This window comes from Trachypithecus francoisi, unplaced genomic scaffold, assembly GCF_009764315.1.
Source record: "Trachypithecus francoisi isolate TF-2019V2 unplaced genomic scaffold, Tfra_2.0 Lachesis_group5, whole genome shotgun sequence".
Lineage (NCBI taxonomy): Eukaryota > Metazoa > Chordata > Mammalia > Primates > Cercopithecidae > Trachypithecus > Trachypithecus francoisi.
In genome coordinates, this window is record NW_022681470.1 from 104,740,588 (window position 1) to 104,763,577 (window position 22,990).

The 22,990-nt window shown below is 41.7% G+C and overlaps 1 protein-coding gene across 1 annotated transcript in view; it reads left to right on the plus strand.

Moving 5' to 3' along the window:
- VTCN1 (V-set domain containing T cell activation inhibitor 1) overlaps positions 1–22,701 on the plus strand; it is a 68,633-nt gene extending 45,932 nt beyond the window's left edge. The window contains exons 3-6 of the mRNA XM_033197632.1: positions 8,738–9,085; positions 12,261–12,539; positions 18,508–18,678; positions 21,072–22,701. Of these exons, the coding sequence (XP_033053523.1) occupies positions 8,738–9,085; positions 12,261–12,539; positions 18,508–18,632 (752 nt within the window). The 3' untranslated portion in view covers positions 18,633–18,678; positions 21,072–22,701. The remainder of the gene's footprint in view (positions 1–8,737; positions 9,086–12,260; positions 12,540–18,507; positions 18,679–21,071) is intronic.
- The last annotated feature ends 289 nt before the right edge of the window (positions 22,702–22,990 follow it).

The window sequence follows — 22,990 nt, forward strand, 5'->3', positions numbered from 1 at the left end:
TGCTGGCATCTGCCTGGCTTCTGGTGAAGCCACACGGAGTTTTCAATCATGATGGACAGCAAGGGGAAACAGGCATGTCATATGTCCAAAGCAGGAGCAAGAGGGAGAGAGAGAGTGGTGAGGAGGTGCCGCATACTTTTAAATGACCAGATCTCATGTGAACTCAGAGCCCAAGAGCTCACTTATCACCAAGGGGATAGCCCAAGCCATTTATGAGGGATCTGCCCCCATGACCCACACACCTCCCACCAGGCCCCACCTCCAATATTGGGGATTACATTTCAACATGAGATTTGGGTGAAGACAAATATCTAAACTTTATCATGATGCTAATATCTTTTGAATCCTTTCTTCATGCACTCCACTGTACTAAATAACTTTGCATACATGGTTTGTCTTACTACACACAACAAATAAGAGGTAGATGTTATTACTATGTTCAGATGGGAAATTTCTAGAAGGACACACACAGTCAGCAAGTGAGCATGGCTGTATTTCCAGCCTTGGGAATTTGCTTCCCTAACCTATACTCCTACCCATCACCCCATACCAAGGACAATGTCCACACAGAGTTGTGGTGGAGAAGGGTGTTTTGTGGTTTGCCTTGCAGGCATGATTCCTGAGACTACAGCTTTTGAAAATGTAAAACTTTTCCCCAATACAGAAAGAAATTCTATGTCTTTGTAACTTTCCTGATGCTGTATAGGCCACCTTTGCATAGCCATCCTGCTCCTTACAAATTCTGAATAAAGACCCCATAAAACATAAAATGCATTTGGGGTGGACCATTTGAAAGAAAGGTTGAGGGGTTCCAATCAGCCCCTGTAAAGAACAGCTCTTGTGGACAAGCCTTCAAGAAGGAAGGAGACGTGATGGAAAGGCCCCTCACCATACCCAGCCCAGTCCCTGCGCTATCACACACTCTCTGAGTGACTTTGAACAACTCTGTATAATGGAGGAATCTCAGAATCAGAGCCATTCCAATCTCAGGGCTCACAGTAACTGTATATCGTTTGGGATACAACTTAAACGTTTCCTCACTGGTAAAATAGGCATGGTCATTGTGAGAATTAAAGGAGAGTTCTTATCGAGTGCCTGACACCTGTGTGTGATAAACAACTGCCATTGTTATTTATATTGATGCCATCAATGCTTTTAGTAAAAATTTGCTATTATTAACGCATTCCTATAGCACCTCCTAGGAACTGCACAATTTCCTGGTCACACCAGTAAAGGCCTCCTTTGAAGCCATAGGATGCTGCCTCCTAATAATTGTTACGAGCAAAACCTGGAACTGTAACATGTGTCCCGCATCGCCCCCACAACCCCCACCCCCCTGCCAGAACTGGGAAGCAGCTGAAAGACCAAAGAATGACTTAGACAAGTCCAGTCTGGTGAGTAATTGAGTTTATTAGGACTTACATACAGGGCACTCCTGGGCGGCACAAGACAGCCCTAGAGATCTGTGCCATCTCCCATGTCTAAGCTGCATTTAAGCTGGTTTTCTGGCTCTTTGCCTGCGGTGTGTTTGCAGTGAGACTGTTTTTCTTGGTGTGTTCTCAGATACTGTCTGGGATGTTTAGGTTCTCAGGGACATCTGCTCCTCAGCTGGGCACCAAGTCCTTGGCTCACCGCTCAGCTGTTGGGGTTCAAGCAGCAGACACAAACCCTTAAGTAACCTGGTGAAGGACCATCACACTACTGTAATGCTCCAGCTTCAGATACTGGATAAACCAACTAGGTGTGTGCTGATGACACCAAAACAGAAACATTGTACAGTTTATTTAGCAAATATTGGATCTATCCCTCAAAAAAAAGGAAACTTCGAGTCATCTGAGAAAATAAACAGCTATGGGCTTTTCTTACACTTATTTTGTGGTTTTTAATTGTTTGGATTTTTAAGTGAAATAGGGATATCTTCTTATTGGGTTGGCACTCTACATGTCTCAATCTGGCCCTGGGTATCAGCAAAATATGGTAGAAAGGGCATAGGCTCAGGGCCAGACCAGGCTGTGTTTGACCCTGACTCCACTAACAGCTAGATCCAAGGAATTCGGCAAGCCATTTAACCTCACGGAGTCTCTGTCCTCATCCATAAATGGGTATAATGGTCATTCTTACTCTCTCATGGCTTAAAATGAGTCACTGTAAGCAAACATTTAGTGAAATGTTGCTTTCCTTACCTCCTGGGGCTCTGATCTGCAATCTTTCCAAATGATTCTAGTTAATCATGGTTATCAATATCAATACTGATTTAAGGTTTAGCATGTGGCAACTCACGTACTGTATTAAACACTTTACCTGCATCGTATCATTAAGTCCTTTCAAGAACTCTCTAAGGGAGTATCCCCATTTTACAGATTTTAAAAAATTATGAAATAAAGCGTTGGAAAACTTGACCAACGTTACATATCCAATAAGTGGCAGAGCTGGGACTTAAACCCAGACAGCCTGTACCTGTGCCATGTTCTCAATCACCATGTTCTGCTGCTTTCCTACATTGTTCCGTATCTGGCCTGGCCCAGTGTCCTTTTAAATTTCTTCTCACAGAAGGAACTGTTCTCCCAACCCCACCGTCTTCTTTGGCAAGAATGGCACTCACAGGTGTGATCCCAAGGTTAATCTTTGCATTTCCACCTCGTAAGCCATGTGCTGTGGTGCCCATCTGGACAGCTGAGTTTTAGCAGATGCTGATGACCATCTGCTGAAGACATCTAGCATGCTCTCTATGCTATCGGAAGGTACAGAACTTGTCTTTCTGAGTCATTTCAAAGGACAGCTCATTTTCCAGGTTTTATCCAGTGCTGTAGGCTGCTCCAGCATCACAGTTTCTGCAAAGAATCCTTGCCTTGTATTACCCGTACCCCCACTTCAAGATATTCCTGCTCCTACAACGGAGCGCTGATTGAATAGTACTCCCTCCCCCCGTGTGAACACAGAGCTGCTCAGGTTTCGTCTTGCCCCCGCTTTAACAGCCCCACTTTCCTCATGCAGACAGGAGCTGTGGTAGTAATTAGCCCTCACAAGCTGGATAATTAATTTTCAGTAAGTGGCTCAGTCTTCCAATTTTAAAGGGGTTTGATGAAATCTTAGCGGCTAATGAAATGCTTAAAATCTGTGCCCATTGAATGAATTCTCTATCAATAGGTTCCTGCCTCTAACCCGTCTCCATGGGGCCTTTTGTCCTTTGACTCAACAAATCACACAAGAATCTTTGGTAGAGTGAGTCTCTGTCTCCAAAAAACAAAAATAAAAAAGAATCTCTGGTGGTCAATAGGTCTGGAGAGTCATACGAGGCCAGACGGCATCATCCTCCTTGAGCCTATGTTTGTTTGCAAGTCTGAATAGTTTATTTTCTTGTGAGAAGTAATACTTACATGTGGTTGCTTGCAAATTAAATTTTATCTCTTTTAACAATCATTTATTCACTTAACAAACAAGTGTTTTATTGACTGCTTTCTGGGTACAAAGCAATGGCGAGGTCCCTGTGGTTTTTTTAAGTTCTCACTGGCTCTTATTTCTCTTCTTTATTTGACATTGGGGTGGAGGGGATTTAATCAACATTACACTCATTCCATCTGCCATATCATTAATGCAACCTTAAATGACTAGAACCTGCAGCAGGTCCCTGGGGCACTCTACAGCTGCCTGCTTTTAATCATTAACTTCTCTGGGAGATAGGTGGCTGGTTTCCCTACCTGTGAGCTCAAGGCCAACATATTAAAATTAATTCAGTAATACAGTTACTGAACTAAGATATGTCATTACCATTTCATTCTCTCCATAAACCATGCTAATCATGTATTTTTTCCGAGAAGTAATTTTTCAATTCAACTTTAATGGCACTTTATCAACAACCATCAAATTTACCCTTGCTCTAACATAGTTGTATTTGATTCATGATTTTATTGTGAACCTCTCTGTATTTTTATTGCCTTCCTTTTAACTGGCTCACATTTCCCCAAAACTTAGATGTCGTAATCCTGCCAAACGTCCCTTACTCCTACAATAATTTTAGCCTATCTCAAACAATGCTTTGATTTCTACTGGTTTCCATTTATTTATTCATTTATTCATAAACTCAACAAACATTATTTTTCTCTGTAGAAACATAGCTATAGGCACTACAGGACTTACAGATAGGATTAAGACAGTCTCTGCTCTTGAAACACTCACAAACTAGTTCCAGAGATAGACTAGAGACTAGGTAGAGGGAGATAGCTGCTATAATAAAGGCCAAAAAAAAAAGTTATAAGAAAGTAAAGAGATAATCTACTAATTTTTCCTTTGGTTAATTAAAAGAAGGTTTCATGGGAGGGCTGCCATCTGAACAGACTTGAATATAAGTAGAATTTGGATAACTGGTGGTAAAGAAGTGTGTGCTGTGAATTAATAGGTGCAAGACGAACAGGGGTGTGAGGGCGCATAGTGTAATTGTATAACCCATGCTAGCCTGGGATGCCTTGGATATCAGTCTTTAAGTAACAGTACTTGAAAAACAAACTGAATCTTTAAATCAATGTTCAAGAAAATACCAATGCAGGGAATGGAGGTGTGTTGTGTTCTTATTACACCACAAAAACTTCATTTTGTCCCCTTTCATAATTCCTCTCCCAGATCTCCCACAGGAATGGCCGTGCATGGCAGCTGCTTCCAAAGTCTCTCTTCTCACAATCTCAAGCCTCTAAAACATCCTTCCAAACCAGGCTATGTACTTGTTTTTGTCTCCTCTTCCTCCTTCTCTAGCTATAATTTTTCTTCCATCGGTAGCCTTCTGTTCTTTCTGCTGCAAATCCATCTAGATTAGCTTCTCCAGTTCTCTCTTCCTCATTCATTACCCTCATTTACTTTGTAGAGGTCTATGAGTCAATGAGATAATTCCAACCCCTAATAGGCTGGAAGAGGAGAAGAACCAAGGATATCCTTATGCCGATAATGTTTACCTATTACATTAAAAAAAACATACACATCTGCTTTGTTTGTGTATTTTTTATTGAAGGCAGAAAATCAACAAATAATTTGATACAGATAGACAGAATGGACTATGAGAGGATGTAGTTGGGGATAGGGCTGCAAAGACAGCAATAAGAGCTAATACGTATGGAGCATTTGCTATGTACCAGGCAGTATTTGGCTTTGAAGGCCAGGCTGGAAAATGTGAAATCCATTCCACAGCTCTTAGGAACCATTAAAGATGAGTGATTAGAAAACAGACATGTTCAAATTGTACCGTAAGAAGGTCTACCTGTAGGATTCATGTATGTAAAATGGATTGGATGGAGGCAAAGATGAAAGGTAGAAATATCAATAAAGAAGCTGAAAAGTCCAGTTAAGAAGTGCTCAGGACCCGTTATGTTGGGCTTTTTTGGCTGTAAGAAAGAGAGACTTGTGCAGGCCACTTTAATATCAGGTGTTGTTTAAAAGATATGCAGAGATTAGGACAGGAACTAGACCTGAACACCCCCAGGATCCAAGACAGCTCTGGGGATAGAAGACTCATTTTTCTCTCCCATGGTCTCTCCCCCATACTTGTTTGTGTCTCCTCCACTCTCTTCTTGGGCTCCAAGGCCATCTGCCCTTAGTTTCATATCCAAGCCACAGAAAGAGCCTCTCAAGAAGATTCAGTTAATTAAATCACCCCAATAGGTGTCCTCAGTCAGCAGCCCCCAGTGTACAATGAACAGCTGATTGATCCTTCCCTGACTGGGTGGGCTGTAGTCTGGCCAAGTGAGGAAGAAGTAGTTGGATACAGCTGGCACATAATTAATATTTCTACTGGTGGTATGTTTGGAGAGGAGAGGGTGGCTTTCATATTAAACCCAAAATCAACCGAATTAAATACAGTTCTTCATTATGCTATAGCTAGCACTGTAAACTTGATGAAATCACTTATTTTCTCAATGCCTTAGTTTCTTCATCATTCAAATTGAGATAAAAGTCACAGCACTTTAGAATTCAGCATTCTTCAGAATGACTAGCCACATTTAATTAACATGAGATTTTACTTCTGTGCCACTTCTAGTTAACTGAGAATAACAATACCTTATATGTGTAATTACAGTTTGCAAATCAAGTTAATATCCATTTGATTTGATCCTCATAAGAAACCTTTAAAGTAGGTGATACAGTTTGGCTCTGTGTCCCCATCCAAATCTCACCTTAAACTATACTCCCATAATTCCCATGTGTTGTAGGAGGGACCTGGTGGGAGATAATTTGAATCATGGGGGCAGTTCCCCCCATGGTGTTCTCATGGTAGTAAATAAGTCTCGCAAGATCTTATGGTTTTATCAGGGCTTTCAGCTTTTGCATCTTTCTCATTTTCTCTTGCCACTGTCGTGTAAGAAGTGTCTTTCACCTCCCGCCATGACTCTGAGGACTCCCCAGCCATGTGAAACTGTAATTAAACCTCTTTTTCTTCCAACTCTTGGGTATTTCTTTATCAACAGCATGAAAATGGACTAATACAGTAAATTGGTACCAGTAGAGTGGGGCACTGCTGAAAAGATACCTGAAAATGTGGAAGCGACTTTGGAACTGGATAACAGGCAGAGGTTGGAACAGTTTGGAGGGCTCAGAAGAAGACAGGAAAATGTGGGAAAGTTTGGAACCTCCTAGAGACTTGTTGAATGGCTTTGACCAAAAGCTTGATAGTGATATGGACAATAAGGTCCAGACTGAAGTGGTCTCAGATGGAGATGAGGAACCTGTTGAGAACTGGAGGAAAGGTGACTCTTGTTATGTTTTAACAAAGAGACTGGCGACATTTTGCCCCTGCCCTTGAGATGTGTGGAACTTTGAACTTGAGAGAGATGATTTGGGGTATCTGGTAGAAGAAATTTCTAAGAAGCAAAGCATTCAAGAGGTAACTCAGGTACTGTTAAAGGTATTCAGTTGTATAAGGGAAGCAGGGCATAAAAGTTCAGAAAATTGCAGCTTGACAATGTGAAAGAAAAGAAAAACCCATTTTCTGAGGAGAATTTCAAGCTGGCTGCAGAAATTTGCATAAGTAATGAGGCACTGAATATTAATTCCCAAGACAATGGGGAAAATGTGAGAGGTCTTCATGGCTGCCCCTCCCATCACAGGCCTGGAGGCCTAGGAGAAAATAGTTTTGTGGGCCGGACCCAGGGTCCCCATGCTGTGTGCAGCCTAGGGACTTTGTTCCCTGTGTCCCAGCTGCTCCAACTGTGCCCAAAAGGGGCTTGGGCATGGCTTCAGAGGGTGCAAACCCCAAGTCTTAGCAGCTTCTATGTGGTGTTGAGCCTGTGAGTGCACAAAAGTCAAGAATTGGGGTTTGTGAACCTCCACCTAGATTTCAGAAGATGTATGGAAATGCCTGGATGCCCAGGCAGAAGATTGCTGCAGGAGTGGGGCTCTCATGGAGAACTTCTGCTAGGGCAGTGCAGAAGGAAAATATGGGGTTGAAGCCCCAACACAAAGTCCCCACTGGAGCACCACTTAGTAGAGCTGTGAGAAGAGAGCCACTGTCTTTCAGACCCCAGAATGGTAGATCCACTGACAGCTTGCACTTCTGGAAAAGCCACAGACACTCAATGCCGGCCTATGAAAGCAGCTGGGAGGGAGGCTGCACCCTGCAAAGCCACAGGGGCGGAGCTGCCCAAGACCATGGGAACCCACCTCTTGCATCAGCATGACCTGGATGTGAGACCTGGAGTCAAAGGAGATCATTTTGGAGCTTTAAAATTTTGGACTTGCATAAGCTCTGTAACTACTTTGTTTTGGCCAATTTCTCCCATTTGGAATGACTGTATTTACCCAATGCTTGTACCCCCATTGTATCTAGGAAGTAACTAGCTTGATTTTGATTTTACAGGCTCATAGGTGAAAGGGACTTGCCTTGTCTCAGATGTGACTTTGGACTGTGGACTTTTGAGTTAATGCTGAAATGAGTTAATACTTTGGGGGACTGTTGGGAAGGCATGATTGGTTTTGAAATATGAGAACATGAGATTTGGAGGGGCCAGGGATGGAATGATGTGGTTTGGCTGTGTCCCCACCCAAATCTCATCTTGAATTATACTCTTATAATTCCCATGTGTTGTGGGAAGGACCCAGTGAGAGACAATTTGAATCATGGGGGCAGTTTCCCCATACTGTTCTTGTGGTAGTGAGTAAGTCTAATGAGATCTGATGGGTTTATCAGGGGTTTCCACTGTTGCATCTTTCTCATTTTTCTCTTGCCACCACCATGTAAGAAGTACCTTTCACCTCCCGCCATGATTCTGAGACCTCCCCAGCCATGTGGAACTGTAAGTCCAATTAAACCTCTTTGTCTTCCCAGTCTCAGGTATGTCTTTATCAGCAGCGTGAAAATGGACTAATACAGTAGGTAAGACAGATATTGTTACCTCCAATTTTCTAAGATCCAAGAAGGTTACATGACTTATTGAAGGTTACATGGCTATTAAGTGACAAAATCAAGACTTGAATTTTCATCTTCAAACCCCAAGTCCAATGTGTTCTCAGGGTTTGGGTTACTTGATCTTACATAAGCCATTATATATGACAGATCTGCTATATATATATATATATATATCAAAACGATTGTCTTCCTGCTCTTTCTCTTCTTGTCTTCTTTTTCTTAATGCCTCTCATGTTCTTCTGTATTTTTAATTTATCACAGAAGTCTCTGTCTGGCTTTCAGTAATGAAGGGTTTGGTTGTAGAAGTTCCAAGGCTTCCCTTAGCATTGATCTTTGCTTCCTGAACTGCAGGGAGACACTCCATCACAGTCACTACTGTTGCCTCAGCTGGGAACATTGGGGAGGATGGAATCCTGAGCTGCACTTTTGAACCTGACATCAAACTTTCTGATATCGTGATACAATGGTTGAAGGAAGGTGTTATAGGCTTGGTCCATGAGTTCAAAGAAGGCAAAGATGAGCTGTCGGAGCAGGATGAAATGTTCAGAGGCCGGACAGCAGTGTTTGCTGATCAAGTGATAGTTGGCAATGCCTCTCTGCGGCTGAAAAATGTACAACTTACAGACGCTGGCACCTACAAATGTTATATCATCACTTCTAAAGGCAAGGGGAATGCTAACCTTGAGTATAAAACTGGAGGTAAGTTACTTTTGGAGAGACATTTTTTTAAAGCACCAAAAGTATTTGAGGCTAAAGATTATGAGTTGCTGATGAAATATCATGTTGTGACCAATATCAGACAATGACGCTCCCAATTCTGCTAACAGCTATTTGGGCCATTTTATGGCCAAGACCCACACCAACCCCAAAAGTAGCCAACTATAAGAGAGGCCTTAAAAATCTTTTGTTCTGGGTTCTCACTGCTTCAGAATTTCCCGGTGTGTTCTCTATTCAACAAAATAAATGTAATCTCTTTTGTGGTAGCCCCTGGTATAGCTAATAAGAGCAGCCTAGCCTGAGACATTTCCATGCTAAGTAGACCCAAGTCCAGTCCTGAAATCAGTACCTTCAGAGACTCATGACAGTGGGCACATTTTAGACGTTCAAAGGAAACTAACCAAAACAAAAACAACACTGTCCTGTAAACTTATTAATTCCCCTTCCCCTGCAACAGTGAAATCCACCCTTTGTTGCCAACCCAATTTAACATTTGTTTTCTGAATTTATATACAAGGGACTCAGATACTGTGAGGAGTACAAAGATGATGAAACAGATTTCCCTTACCCTTGCAGAGCTCATAGTATAGATCTCACAGAGTTAAGGGTCCAGACAGAGATAATAAAAGTCTGTAAACGATAATAATTAGTAAAGTGTATCAAATGCTTTAAGAGAAATATAAATAGAGTGATTGAGAGGAAGAGAGAGATCCCGTTCAAATGCATAGGAGGGGAAGCATAGGAAAGGCCCCTGGAGAAGGTATCATTTGAGGGCAGCCTTGAGGGATAGGCAGAGACCGGGCCTTTCCAGCCTAAACTAGTATGCACAAGCCTTTCTTGCACACCTCATAACATGTATATACAATGATTCGAAGCTCAGATCTAGAATCAGACCTGTGTACGTACAGTGGCCTGGGCAAAGCAATCTCTCTGAGCCTCAGTTTCTTCATCTTAAAATGGGGTCATGTCAAAGGGATACTGGAGCCAACTGAAAGAGCTTCCAATGGCAAAGCTGTAACAATTTAAGCAACAAAATAAATAACATAGTATTGAATTATAACTCAAAGGTATAGCATAAATACATATGAGTTCATACTTTTTAAATAAATGAGGGATATGAAACAAATTCCCCTTACAGATGAATTCCAAATAATTTATTTAGATCTCTTCCCCTCCAGAAAATGGAACTTGAAACCTTCCCTACCCCACTTAGGGTATATTGGACTTAGTGAAATCCAGCTTGCAAAGAAATCCGGCAAACACTGCTTTAGTCAGGTGATCCAGGTTAACATCATTAATAAGTCATGTTAACAGCATGTCCCTTCTGATATGATGTGATGAGAAGGGCACTTTGCCTCCTGTGCTCTTCCTCTCTCAAACCTGTAACCTCAGTCTAATCAGGAGAAAAACATCAGATGAATTCCAACAGAGGGTCGTCCTACAAAATACCTAACCAGTACTCCTCAAAAACCGTCAAGGTCATGGAAAATACCTAACCAGTACTCCTCAAAATACCTAACTAGTACTCCTCAAAACAGTCAAGGTCATGGAATATATAGAAATTGGGAAAACATGACAGACTAGAAGAAACTCAGGCAACATGATGACTAAAGCATGGTGGTGTTCTGGATGGAATCCTGGAACAGAAAAAGAACATTAGTGGAAAAACTTGAAATACAAATCAAATCTAGTATTTAGTTGATAGTAATGTACCGATGACAGTTTCTCTGTTTTTTCTTTTTTTTTCAAGATGGAGTTTTGCTCTTGTGGCCCAGGCTGGAGTGCAATGGCATGATCTAGGCTCACCATAACCTCTGCCTCCTGGGTTCAAATGATTCTCCTGCCTCAGCTTCCCAAGTAGCTGGGATTACAGGCATGCGCCTTCACACCTAGCTAATTTTGTATTTTTAGTAGAGAATGGGTTTCTTCATGTTGGTCAACTGATCTCAAACTCCCAACCTCAGGTGATCTGCTCACCTCAGCCTCCCAAAGTGCTGGGATTACAGGCATGAGCCACTGCGCCTGGCTGGTTTCTCAGTTTTGACTAATGCACATTGGTTATTTAAGATGTTAACATTAGAGGAAACTGGGTGAGGCTTATGCCAGAACTCTATACCTTTTATGCAACTCTTCTGTACACCCGAAATAATTTCAAAATTAAAAGTTGATTTGTTTTTTAATGGGGATGATAGTATTCACAGGAGTGTTGTGAGGATCAAATGAAATAAGGTCTGGAATACAGTACTGGCACAGAGTAAACCCTCAGTGAATGGTAATTCATTGTCATGTAACCTTAGTTTCCCACATCATCTCCCAAGAGCGTGTTCCCTGCCTGCTCCGAGCATATGAGTCTTGTCTCCCCTGCTCGATAACAGACTCCTTAAGGGTTAGGCAAGGGCTTTCCTTTTATTACTTACTCAGCACCAGCTTAGTCCCAGGTAAACGAAGATGCCAAATAAATTAATAAATTATATTTTGCCCCCATAAAAAGTCCAGGCTTTAACATTTTTCCACAACTGTCTCTCTGCCTGGATATGGGGTGAAGCTAAGTCTTAATTTCAAAATGCAGTTACCTCTCCAGTGAGGAGAATTACCTTGGAGGAAAATAAATTTCTATTTCTATCCCTGGATACCAGAGCAGACAGTCTCTACTCAAGCAAATTCCAAATCTCTGTGATGACAAAGCTTGTGGATGGAATTTCTATGGGTGATAGATGAATGCTGTTTGTTTCTTCTTTCTCCTTCTCCCTCCCCACCCTAACTTTATCCTCCAGGGAGAAAAATACATAAAATCCAGAAGCTTCATAGATCCCTAGGAAAATGCCTAATTTCTCTAAGGGATAAGCTTTTTTATGACCACTGAAGTTCCTCTTACTTGGAGAAAATTATCTATTGTAACAATAATATACCTAGAATTTAGGTTCTTGGGATTTGTGATTGGCCAAAGGGTTGTGATATATAGCAATACTATGAGCAAATAATTATTCGTGCCTATAATACAATTGGCCACACACAGATGGACCTCTGAGGAAGTACTGAGTAGCTTCAATGGTGAAAAAAAAAAATGACTGCATTTTTAAGCCCTAGCACTTCAAAGGCTGTATTGTCTTATGTATCTGACTTTGGCATCTGCCCTTTTCGACTTTTGACCCTACAGCCTTCAGCATGCCAGAGGTGAATGTGGACTATAACGCCAGCTCAGAGACCCTGCGGTGTGAGGCTCCCCGATGGTTCCCCCAGCCCACAGTGGTCTGGGCATCCCAAGTTGACCAGGGAGCCAACTTCTCGGAAGTCTCCAATACCAGCTTTGAGCTGAACTCTGAGAATGTGACCATGAAGGTTGTGTCTGTGCTGTACAATGTTACGATCAACAACACATACTCCTGTATGATTGAAAATGACATTGCCAAAGCAACAGGGGATATCAAAGTGACAGGTGGGTTCCTCCCTGCTTTGGTATGGATTTACTGGGGAAAGAGTAAAATCTAAATTAAAATTTAATTACATTAATAGATATATATACCAAGGCACAAAAATCTCTATAGAGTCCTCTTCACTAAGAGTTTGATCACTCAATTCCAGTTGAGATTGTATTACATAAGAGAAAGCCCAACACAAAACAATATGTACGACATATAGATCGAAGATGGCAATTAGGTTTCATCTTCTATGCTTTCTCATTGACCGGTTGTCTGGGGAACAGTGTTTAGGATTCTGAGGCTCTGCGTAACTCGGTAGGACTACCTTGGCATAGCAGTGGGGAAGTGATAATTAATTACTTGACATCTTGGATATGTTCAGCTGGACTTCAAGCCCTCCAAATCTTAGGCTAGAAACCAAGGTTTGGTTCCACCCTGACTTTGAGAAGCCTGTGAATCTGAAGACTAAAGTCTGGAGTCTGACTTAGTTTTATTCATCCCTCATGGGACTGACTCATGATCCCACTAATATTGGCTCAGGATTAATCTGAAACCCTTAGATGGAACTGGTCTCCTAGCACGCTAGCTGAGAACTGGCTGAGAAGACCCAGCACCCTAGTCTCCCTGCAGTGCTTTAGTGCATACAAAACCTTAGGTTGAGCTAGTATCAAGAAAATGCATAGACTGAATTATGACTTTTAAGACCATCCTTCCTGGGGCTAAATTGGGTTCAAACTGTAGTGAAAGGAGTATGTCAGGAGGCCACCGTTTAAATCAAACCTAGCACTGGGCACAAATACCTTACATATTGTAAGTACCCTATAAATGTTTGCTGAATCTAACTGAATAAATCATATTCTTATGATTTTTTAATTTGAAATTACAAATATGAACCCAAAATTATCTACAACTCTGATATATCAATTTAAAAAATAAATTACATACACACACACACAAAAGTAACCTATGGGAGAAAATATTTATAAATCATTTCCCTAAATAAGGGGTTTCAATCCAGAATATATTAAGAGCTCCTAGAACTCAACAACAACAAAAATCAAATAACCTCATTTTAAAATGGGCAAAGTACTTGAAGAGACATTCATCCCAAGATGATATAAAAATAACTAAAAGGCAAATGAAAAGATGCTAATCACTAATTATCGGAGAAATGCAAGTCAAAACCACAATGAGATATCACCTAATGCCCATTAGGGTGGCTACTCTAAAAACAAAACAAAATAAAGCAAAAACAGAAAATAACATGTTGGTGAGGATGTGGAAAAATTAGAACCCTCATGCCCTGTTGGTGGGACTGTAAAATGGTGCAACTGCTATAGAAAATAGTATAAAGTGTCATCAAAACAATTTTTAAAAAAACTACTGAGAGGTGAAGCCAGCCAGACTTCCTGGGTCAAGTGGGGACTTGGAGAACTTTTTTGTCTAGCTAGAGGATTGTAAATGCACCAATCAGCACTCTGTGTCAAGCTAAAGGATTGTAAATGCACCAATCAACACTCTGTAAAAAAAACTAATTAGCACTCTGTAAAATGGACTAATCAGCCTTCTGTAAAATGGACCAATCAGCAGGATGTGGGCAGGGCTAAATAAGGGAATAAAAGCTGGCCGCGGAGCCAGCAGCTGCAACGCACTGGGGTCCCCTTTCAAGCTTGTGGAAGGTTTGTTCTTTCGCTGTTCACAATAAATCTTGCTGCTGCTCACTCTTTGGGTCCGCACTACCTTTAAAAGCTGTAACACTTACTGAGGTGCTCTGTGGCTTTATTCCTGAAGTCAGTGAGACCAGGAACCCACCAGGAGGAACAAACAACGCCAGATGTGCCATATCTGAACATCTGAAGAAACAAACTCCAGACACAACGTCTTTAAGAACTGTAACACTCAGGCCAGGCATAGTGGCTCACAACTGTAATCCCAGCACTTTGGGAGGCTAAGGCGGGCGGATCATGAGGTCGGGAGATCGAGACCATCCTGGCTAACACGGTGAAACCCCGTCTCTACTAAAAAAAAAAATACAAAAAATTAGGCGGGCGTGGTGGTGGTCGCCCGTAGTTCCAGCTACTCCGGAGGCTGAGGCAGGAGAGTGGCATGAACCCGGGAGGTGGAGCTTGCAGTGAGCTGAGATCGCACCACTGCACTCCAGTCTGGGCAACAGAGCAAGACTCCCTCTCAAAGGAGAAAAAAAAAAAAAAAAAAAACACTCTCACCACAAGGGTCCGCAGCTTCGTTCTTGAAGTCAGCAAGACCAAGAACCTACCAGAAGGAACCAATTCTGGACTCACTACCATATGACCTAACAGTCCTGCTTCTGGGTATGCCTCCAAAAGAATACAGATTCTGAATCAGATATTTGCACACCCATGGTCACAGTAGCACTATTCACAAAAGTCAAGAGGTAGAATCAACCCAAAATGTCCTTTAGTAGATGACTAGATAAAATATGGTATACACATACAATAGAATACCATTCAGGCTCGAAAAGGAAGGAAATCCTATTATGTGCTACGACGTGAATGAACTTTCAGGACATTATGCTATGTGAAATAAGCCAGTCACAAAAAGACAAATACTGTATGTTTTAAACAAGGCATCTAAAGCAGCCAAATTCACAGAAACAGAGAGTAGAATGGTGGTTAGCAGGGGGCAAGGTGGAGGAGTTGAAGGAAAGAGAGATTTTTGTTTAATGAGTACAGAATTTCAGATTTGCAAAATGAAAAAGTTCTAATGATTTGTTTTATAACAATGTGGGTATACACTACTGAACTGTACACTTAAAAATGGTTAAGATGGTACATTTGTTGTGTTTTTACTGCAATTTCTTAAAAGTAATTTAAAAATTATATATGAGAGTGAGAGCTCTTGTGCCATCTTGAGGAACAAATTGGCAACTATCCTTGTTAGGATTATTAGTTGCCTGTAACAGAAAACCGATATAAATAAACCTAGGCTGGAAGGGAAATGTATGAATTGTACTGGAATGTGATGGAACCAAAGACAGGAAGTTCAGTTGACTTCAGGAACAGCTGGAACCAGGAACTTAAATCCCACTGAGATTCTTTGTTTCTCATTTCTACTTAATTCTTTCTTTACTCTCTCTTGTTTTAGTCCATATGGCAAGATGTGGTTGCCAAGTGTTCCTATATTTAAAAATATCTTAAGAGAGTGATGAGACTGAACCTGAATTCATCAGTCTCATTCTACATTCCCAAGAAGGACTTTGACTCAACTTGGGTCAGCTGCCCATACCTAGGCCAATGAGACAGTATCTGATGACAGGCCTTCCCAGAAGAGAAGGAGGTACTGAAGGAAGGAGGGACTGAAGTATTGGTCATTTAAAACAACGGGTGCTGACAACGGTATCTCAGTCCAGTTCTCAGTGAAAAGCTCCAAACTGTGTAAATAGTGTCTTCTAGTAGCAAGAGCCATAACTGAACAAGACATAGACATTGAGCACACCTTTTATTCAATTAATAGATCTTTCTTCTTTACATGCTTGTTGGATACATCAAAACAAGTGTTTGAAGTGTCAGTCTAGGATGAAATACAACGTTTAGTAGCTCAAAATTAAGAAAATAGCAGAATTTCTTATTGTTATACACAAAGTAGGTGCTCCATACATGTTTTTAAACAATTAAGTGGGGCCATGGGATTTACATCCTGTGTTCTCTGCCTATTCTACTAATTTAGGTCATTCATTTAACAAATATCTATTGTGTGCCAAGTATGTTCAGAGTACTTTTTTAAGCCCCCTGAGATACTGAAATGAATAGTGTAAGTATCAAAAAAGAAATTAATCACAGTGTAGATTTAGTACCTATGGGAAAGGGTTGTTAATTATGACTGAAGTGGATCCATAGATAAGGCAGAGTTCAGGCTGGAAGACAAAAAATGGTTTAGATAACATGGGAAGACATGAAGTCAGGAGCTTACAGTAATGGTCTGGGGGAGAAATTGTGAGAGTGTTAACTGGGGCAGGGGCAATGGGAACGAAAAGGGGGAAGAATCCAAAGTTGCTTAAACAAAATAATGTGCAGTCCTTGGTGATGCAAATGTGAAAGTCAAGAGAAATCACAAGTCAAAATGGGTTTGATACTTCTACCCAGGATACTAAGAAGGTTGGTGATGCTACCAGGAAAAAAAAAAAAAAAAAAAACCCAAAACATAGGAGCAACATGTATGAGGAGTAGATGAGAGTTTTAGAGATGTTCAGTTTAAAATGCCCATAGTGTACCCAGGTAAAGATGCCCAGTGCTTAGCACAATACCCCAGCATGTGATAGGTTTTGGGGAAAACACTACACCCTTTCACCATATATTTCTTTTTATGAGAAGGGATCCCCACCAGTGCAATCTTTTTAGCCTCTCTCTTCCTCCCTCTTTCACTCTTCCCCGGAGAACAAGGAATTAATTTATGTGATTGATGAGTATATTAGGAGCAGCTGGACATAAGTAGCTCAGCTCCTTCTTTTTCTCTTTGTTTTTGCTAACTCTTTGGAAGCCCGTGTCCATTCTGCTGTGCTCCTCCAGGCCGTCAGTTGTTCAGGGGTAGAATCTGCTCTTGCAGTAGACTTGTGCCCGTCTGGTTCTGTCTGACAGTGGGGAGTCTAGGCTGTAGCCCACTTGCCTGCCTACAAAGCCTCATTCTCTATTAACAGATTTTCAGCACTAAAGGTGATATTTTGATCTTCCAGTTGCCTTACTTTTTTGTCCTTCTCTTTAATTGGTTCAGAGCTAAGCTGGGGAAGAGGCTGTTATTTATTGGACTCCTTTGAACACCAATAGTAGGTACTCAGAAATATTTACTGAATAATTATGTTTTAAACGACATATCTAGCAGCAACTGGAAATCTAGATGTGGAACGCAGGATAGAGTTCAAACTAAGGAGGTAGACTTGGAAATGACCAGCATGAAAGTGATGCTTATTAGGCTTGAGTGATGTTGGTTCTATTGTCGTTTTTACAGCCAATACTTATGGAGTGCTTATTATGGGCCAGACACTGTTCTAAGTGCTTGGCATGCATTAACTCATTAATCCTCATAAGAACCCTATGAAGTAGGTTATTACTACTTTAGCCCTATTTATAGATGAAGAAACTGGAGCACATATATTGAGTAACTTGCCTAAAGTCACACAGCAAGTAAGTGACAGAGCTGAAATGAAATAAAAGAGATAGGATTGGGGCCGGGCGCAGTGGCTCAAGCCTGTAATCCCAGCACTTTGGGAGACCGAGACGGGTGGATCACGAGGTCAGAAGATCGAGACCATCCTGGCTAACCCGGTGAAACCCCGTCTCTACTAAAAAATACAAAAAACTAGCCGGGTGCGGTGGTGGGGGCCTGTAGTCCCAGCTGCTCGGGAGGCTGAAGCAGGAGAATGGTGTAAACCCGGGAGGTGGAGTTTGCAGTGAGCTGAGATCCAGCCACTGCACTCCAGCCTGGGTGACAGAGCGAGACTCCGTCTCAAAAAAAAAAAAAGAGGTAGGATTGTCTAGGGAGGAAATCGAGCAAAAGAAGTATTATTTCATTTCTTTACATCTACCTTTCTCTACTTCAGAATGGGAATAATACTTCCCAGACACTTTATAATGGTATGATGAAAGCTAATGTAATGACATGGATCCTGTAAAGATCACTACCTGGAGGGAAAATGCATCTCAAGCCAAGAACTGGCCATGGCTATTTGTTTAGCCTATTCTTTATTTGGTAACCAACAACAGTCTCTCTATTGGTATAGTTTTTCATTCGGCTGAGTGTTCACTGGAGTGGACCACAGAATGGAATTTTCTTTGAAGAAAGAGAAAGCTCTACTTTTAAGCCAGTTATGGAAAGGTGGGCAAAGGGTAAAAAACTGCCTGTATTAGGAACAACTTGTTCTGTTTTTCAGGTACTTTTCTTTGCTAACCAGTCATGTGAAGAAGACATCCAGCTTCTCCTGCATGACCCTTAACTTTTTCTCTCACTTCACAGAATCTGAGATCAAAAGGCGGAGTCACCTACAGCTGCTAAACTCAAAGGCTTCTCTGTGTGTCTCTTCTTTCCTTGCCATCAGCTGGGCACTTCTGCCTCTCGCCCCTTACCTGATGCTAAAATAATGTGCCTCGGCCACAAAAAAAGCATGCAAAGTCATTGTTACAACAGGTGAGATTAATCACAAATAGTGTGGGAGACTGGTTCTGTGGGTGCTTGTGCTCCTAATGAGAGTCAGATAGCCTTCAGCATCAGCCACAGAGAGAAACATTTAATGACACCAGGGCTGTGACATTATTTCCACTAGTACTGGGAAAGGTAATCATTTGTTAGGTAAGCAAACAGCATAGACTTCATTGACAGACCCATAGGAAAAATAACATACAATTCAAGTATTTGTGTAAATTCAAATACCTTATAAGTTACTCAGTCATCAATGAAGGCAAAATAACTTATGGAAGAGAAAGTGATATTTAGCCCTGACTAATTACCCTGAATTTCACTGTTATTTATAAAGCATGATGACATGCATATCATCATTCACATAAAAACCTCTCCCTGCCCCTCCAGCCGGCCCGCGTGGACAGTTGGCAGATGACTCACCAACTAGCCCTCCTGCTGAGATTTCCTTCTCATTTCCATCCTCTGGCTCCAATTGTTGTTAGGATATTTCCTTTTGAATATTATTCTGCATATGAAATGTGTAGAAAGCTAAGATCATGAAATTCCAATTGATACTCCCATATTACTCAGTGGCATCCCCACCAAGCCTCCAGGTTTAGAGCCTCAGAGCTATTTTTGTCTCCCCTCTGTCCCTCATGTCAATTTCTTAACCCCTACCTATCACATTTTCCCATGTTGCCTCTCAGATTGACCCTAATCCAGCCTTCATCATCTCACACCCAGACTGGTTTTGAAACACTGTGCCTGCTCCTTCCTCCCCCTATTTTAGCTGATAGGAAACACAGTGCCAGAATCGAAGTATTCTGAAACACGATTTCATCATAGCCTTCCTTTGCTCCAGAGCCTAAAGTGACTCTCTGGGTATTACTATATCAAAGTTAAAGTCACAGACACATACCTACCCACCATTACTACCTACCACTACTGCTGCCTCCCACTACCTGCTACCTACCGTTACTTTCCGCTCTTGCTCCCTCCCTCACTGTCTTTTCCTGGAAATCTTCTCTACTCTATGGCAATTTATACCCACTACTTCCTTTATCCATTTTAGGAAAGTGCTTCCTAGCTTATATCCCACCTTCCTGAGGGTCTTTGTATTTTACATCCTCTTGGCATGCATGTATGATTTATATCCTACACTCTCCAGGTCACATGTATTCCTTGCCTACATTGCTAAGTCCTCAGGGGCAGGTAAAGATCTGTTGATCTGCTGCTTTTCATTCCTTCTCTTGTTCTTCAGGATTTCACTATAGTGCAGCGAACAAAGGAGATTCTTTGTAAGGAAACCTGCCAGTTTTCATCATTTCCAATCCTCCGCAGTTGTCAGCAGAGATTTCCCTAAGGAAACTGTCCCTTGGGAATCTCACTAGTACAGGGAAAAGCACTTTTTTCTTTTGTTGATTCCCCACAACACTGCAAATGAGTGTTTAATAACCTGCAACTAAATAAAATGTCCTATATAACATAGCTGACTCATCTTTACCTTGTATTCCCTTAGAGTAACAATTGACAGCTTAAAAAAAAAAAGCCATGACATACATCTAATGGATGATGTTCACATGCAGCACATGTAGGCTTATATACAATTACCCAGTTAGCTGCAGTCCACCTGTTCCTCCCTGGCACCATAGAGGAATAACCATAAGTCAAGTAGATTTTTTAAAGTAAATGAATAAGGCTGGGCACAGTGGCTCACACCTATAACCCCAGCACTTTGAGAGGCCAAGATGGGAGGACTGCTTGAGCCCAGGAGTTTAAGATCAACCTAGGCAATATGGTGAGACCCCATCTCTACAAAAAAATTTAAAAATTAGCCAGGCATGGAGGTACACCTGTGGTCCCAGCTACTCAGGAGGCTGAGGTGGAAGGATTGCATGAGCCCAGGAGGTTGAGGCTACAGTGAGCCTTGTTTGCACCACTGCACTACAGCCGGGGCAACAGAGTGAGACCCTATCTCAAAAAAAATTAATAAAAGTAAATGAATAGAACATTATTTGAGACACACAATATAATGGGTCATGGCATTTTAGGCCACACACACTCTCTGGTTAGGAATTGCGGCAGAAACCACCTTTCCACCTCTATTCAGGAGACTGCCCAGACTCCTCTCAGTTCTCATTTACTATGAGGACCTGTCTCTTCTCTTCCTTGAGACTGCCACTGGGATGATACCCCGCTAAGGAGAGATTCCAGCTATCTCTTTTTCCCCAGCAACCCATGGGACCATGTGGCCTCAATAGAACAACATCAAAATACTGAAAAATAAGCCCCTTTCTAAACAAGAGATACACCACGCAGTGGCAGGGAAGCTCTCAGTTCTCAATAATTGTTTTGTAAATGGCTATAATGGTATCTTATTACTGTTGTTTCCACAATCCCAGGGATCTACAGAACTATTTCACCACCAGATATGACCTAGTTTTATATTTCTGGGAGGAAATGAATTCATATCTGGAAGTCTGGAGTGAACAAACAAGAACAAGAAACAAAAAGAAGCCAAAAGCAGAAGGCTCCAACATGAACAAGATAAATCTATCTTCAGAGGCATATTAGAAGTTGGGAAAATAATTCATCTGAACGAGGCAAGTGTGTTAAGAGTGATAAGTAAAATGCATGGGGAACAAGTGCATCCCCAGATCTCAGGGACCTCCCCCTACCTATCACCTGGGGAGTGAGAGGATAGGATAGTGAATGTCCTTTGTCTCTGAATTTTTAGTTATATGTGCTGTAATGCTGCTCTGAGGAAACTCCTGGAAAGTCCATCCCAATATAGCCACATCTTATATTCCACAAATTAAGCTGTAGTAGGTACTCTAAGACGCTGCTAATTGACTGCCACTTCGCAACTCAGGGGCGGCTGCATTTTAGTCATGAGTCAAACGATTTACTTTTTATGATGCTTCCAAAGATGTCTCGGCTTCTCTTCCCAACTGACAAATGCCAAAGATAAGAAAAATGATCATAATTTTAGCATAAACAAAGCAGTCGGCAACATCGATTTTATAAATGAACTGAGCACCTTCTTTTTAAACAAATGTGGATGTATTTCTCAGATGATGTTCATCCGTGAATGGTCCAGGGAAGGACCTTTCACCCTGAATAGATGGCATTATGTCATCACAAGCTCTGAGGCTTTTCCTTTCCATCCTGCATAGACAGCTATGACCTCAGTTTTCAATAGCATCTAGAGCAGTGGGACTCAGCTGGGGTGATTTTGTCCCCCATCCCTAGGGGAATGTCTGAAGACAATTTTTGTTACCACAATGAGGGAGTGGAGGAGGATACAGTGCTACTAGCATCTAGCTGATAGAGGCCAGGGATGCTGCTCAACCTCCTACCATGTACAGGATGTCTCCCCATTACAATTACTCAATCCGAAGGGTCAACTGTGTCAGGGCTAAGAAACCCTGGTTTCGAGTAGAAAAGGGCCTAGAAGGAGGGGAGCCAACAAATCTGTCTGCTTCCTCACATTAGTCATTGGCAAATAAGCACTCTGTCTGTTTGGCTGCTGCCTCAGCACAGAGAGCCAGAACTCTATCAGGCACCAGGATAACATCTCTCAGTGAACGGAGTTGACAAAGCCTGTGGGAAATGCCTGATGGGATTATCTTCAGCTTGTTGAGCTTCTAAGTTTCTTTCCCTTCATTCTACCCTGCAAGCCAAGTTCTATAAGAGAGCTGCCTGAGTTCTAGCTCAGGTTTTCTTACTCTGAATTTAGATCTCCAGACCCTGCCTGGCCACGATTCAAATTAAGGCAACAAACATATACTTTTCATGAAGCACACAGAGACTTTTGAAAGCAAGGACAATGACTGTTTGAATTGAGGCCCTGAGGAATGAAGCTTTGATGGAAAAGAATACGTTTCCAGCCCCCTTCCCACACTTTTCGTGTGTTAACCACTGCCTTCCTGGACCTTGGAGCCACGGTGACTGTGTTACATGTTGTTATGGAAAACTGATTTTAGAGTTCTGATCGTTCAAGAGAATGATTAAATATACATTTCCTACACCGTTGTCTGCCTGGTTTGTCAAAAAAAGTGAGTGAAGGGAAGATGGACTGAAAAGCCATAGAGTAGGTTCTAAAGATTAGTACCTAGCACTTAACAGGCCTTCAATAAATGTTTGTTGAGTGAATGGGTAAATGAATGGGAGGAATGATAAGACTGTGAGTATGGGCTGGGGGGCTGGGTCTAGTTTCTTGGTGAAAATCCACTGGGCTTATACCAGCCTGGCACATTTCCATCTTGGGAAATACTAGTGGCAATGGGCTTCAGGCAGATAAATGTAGGAGGAATACATA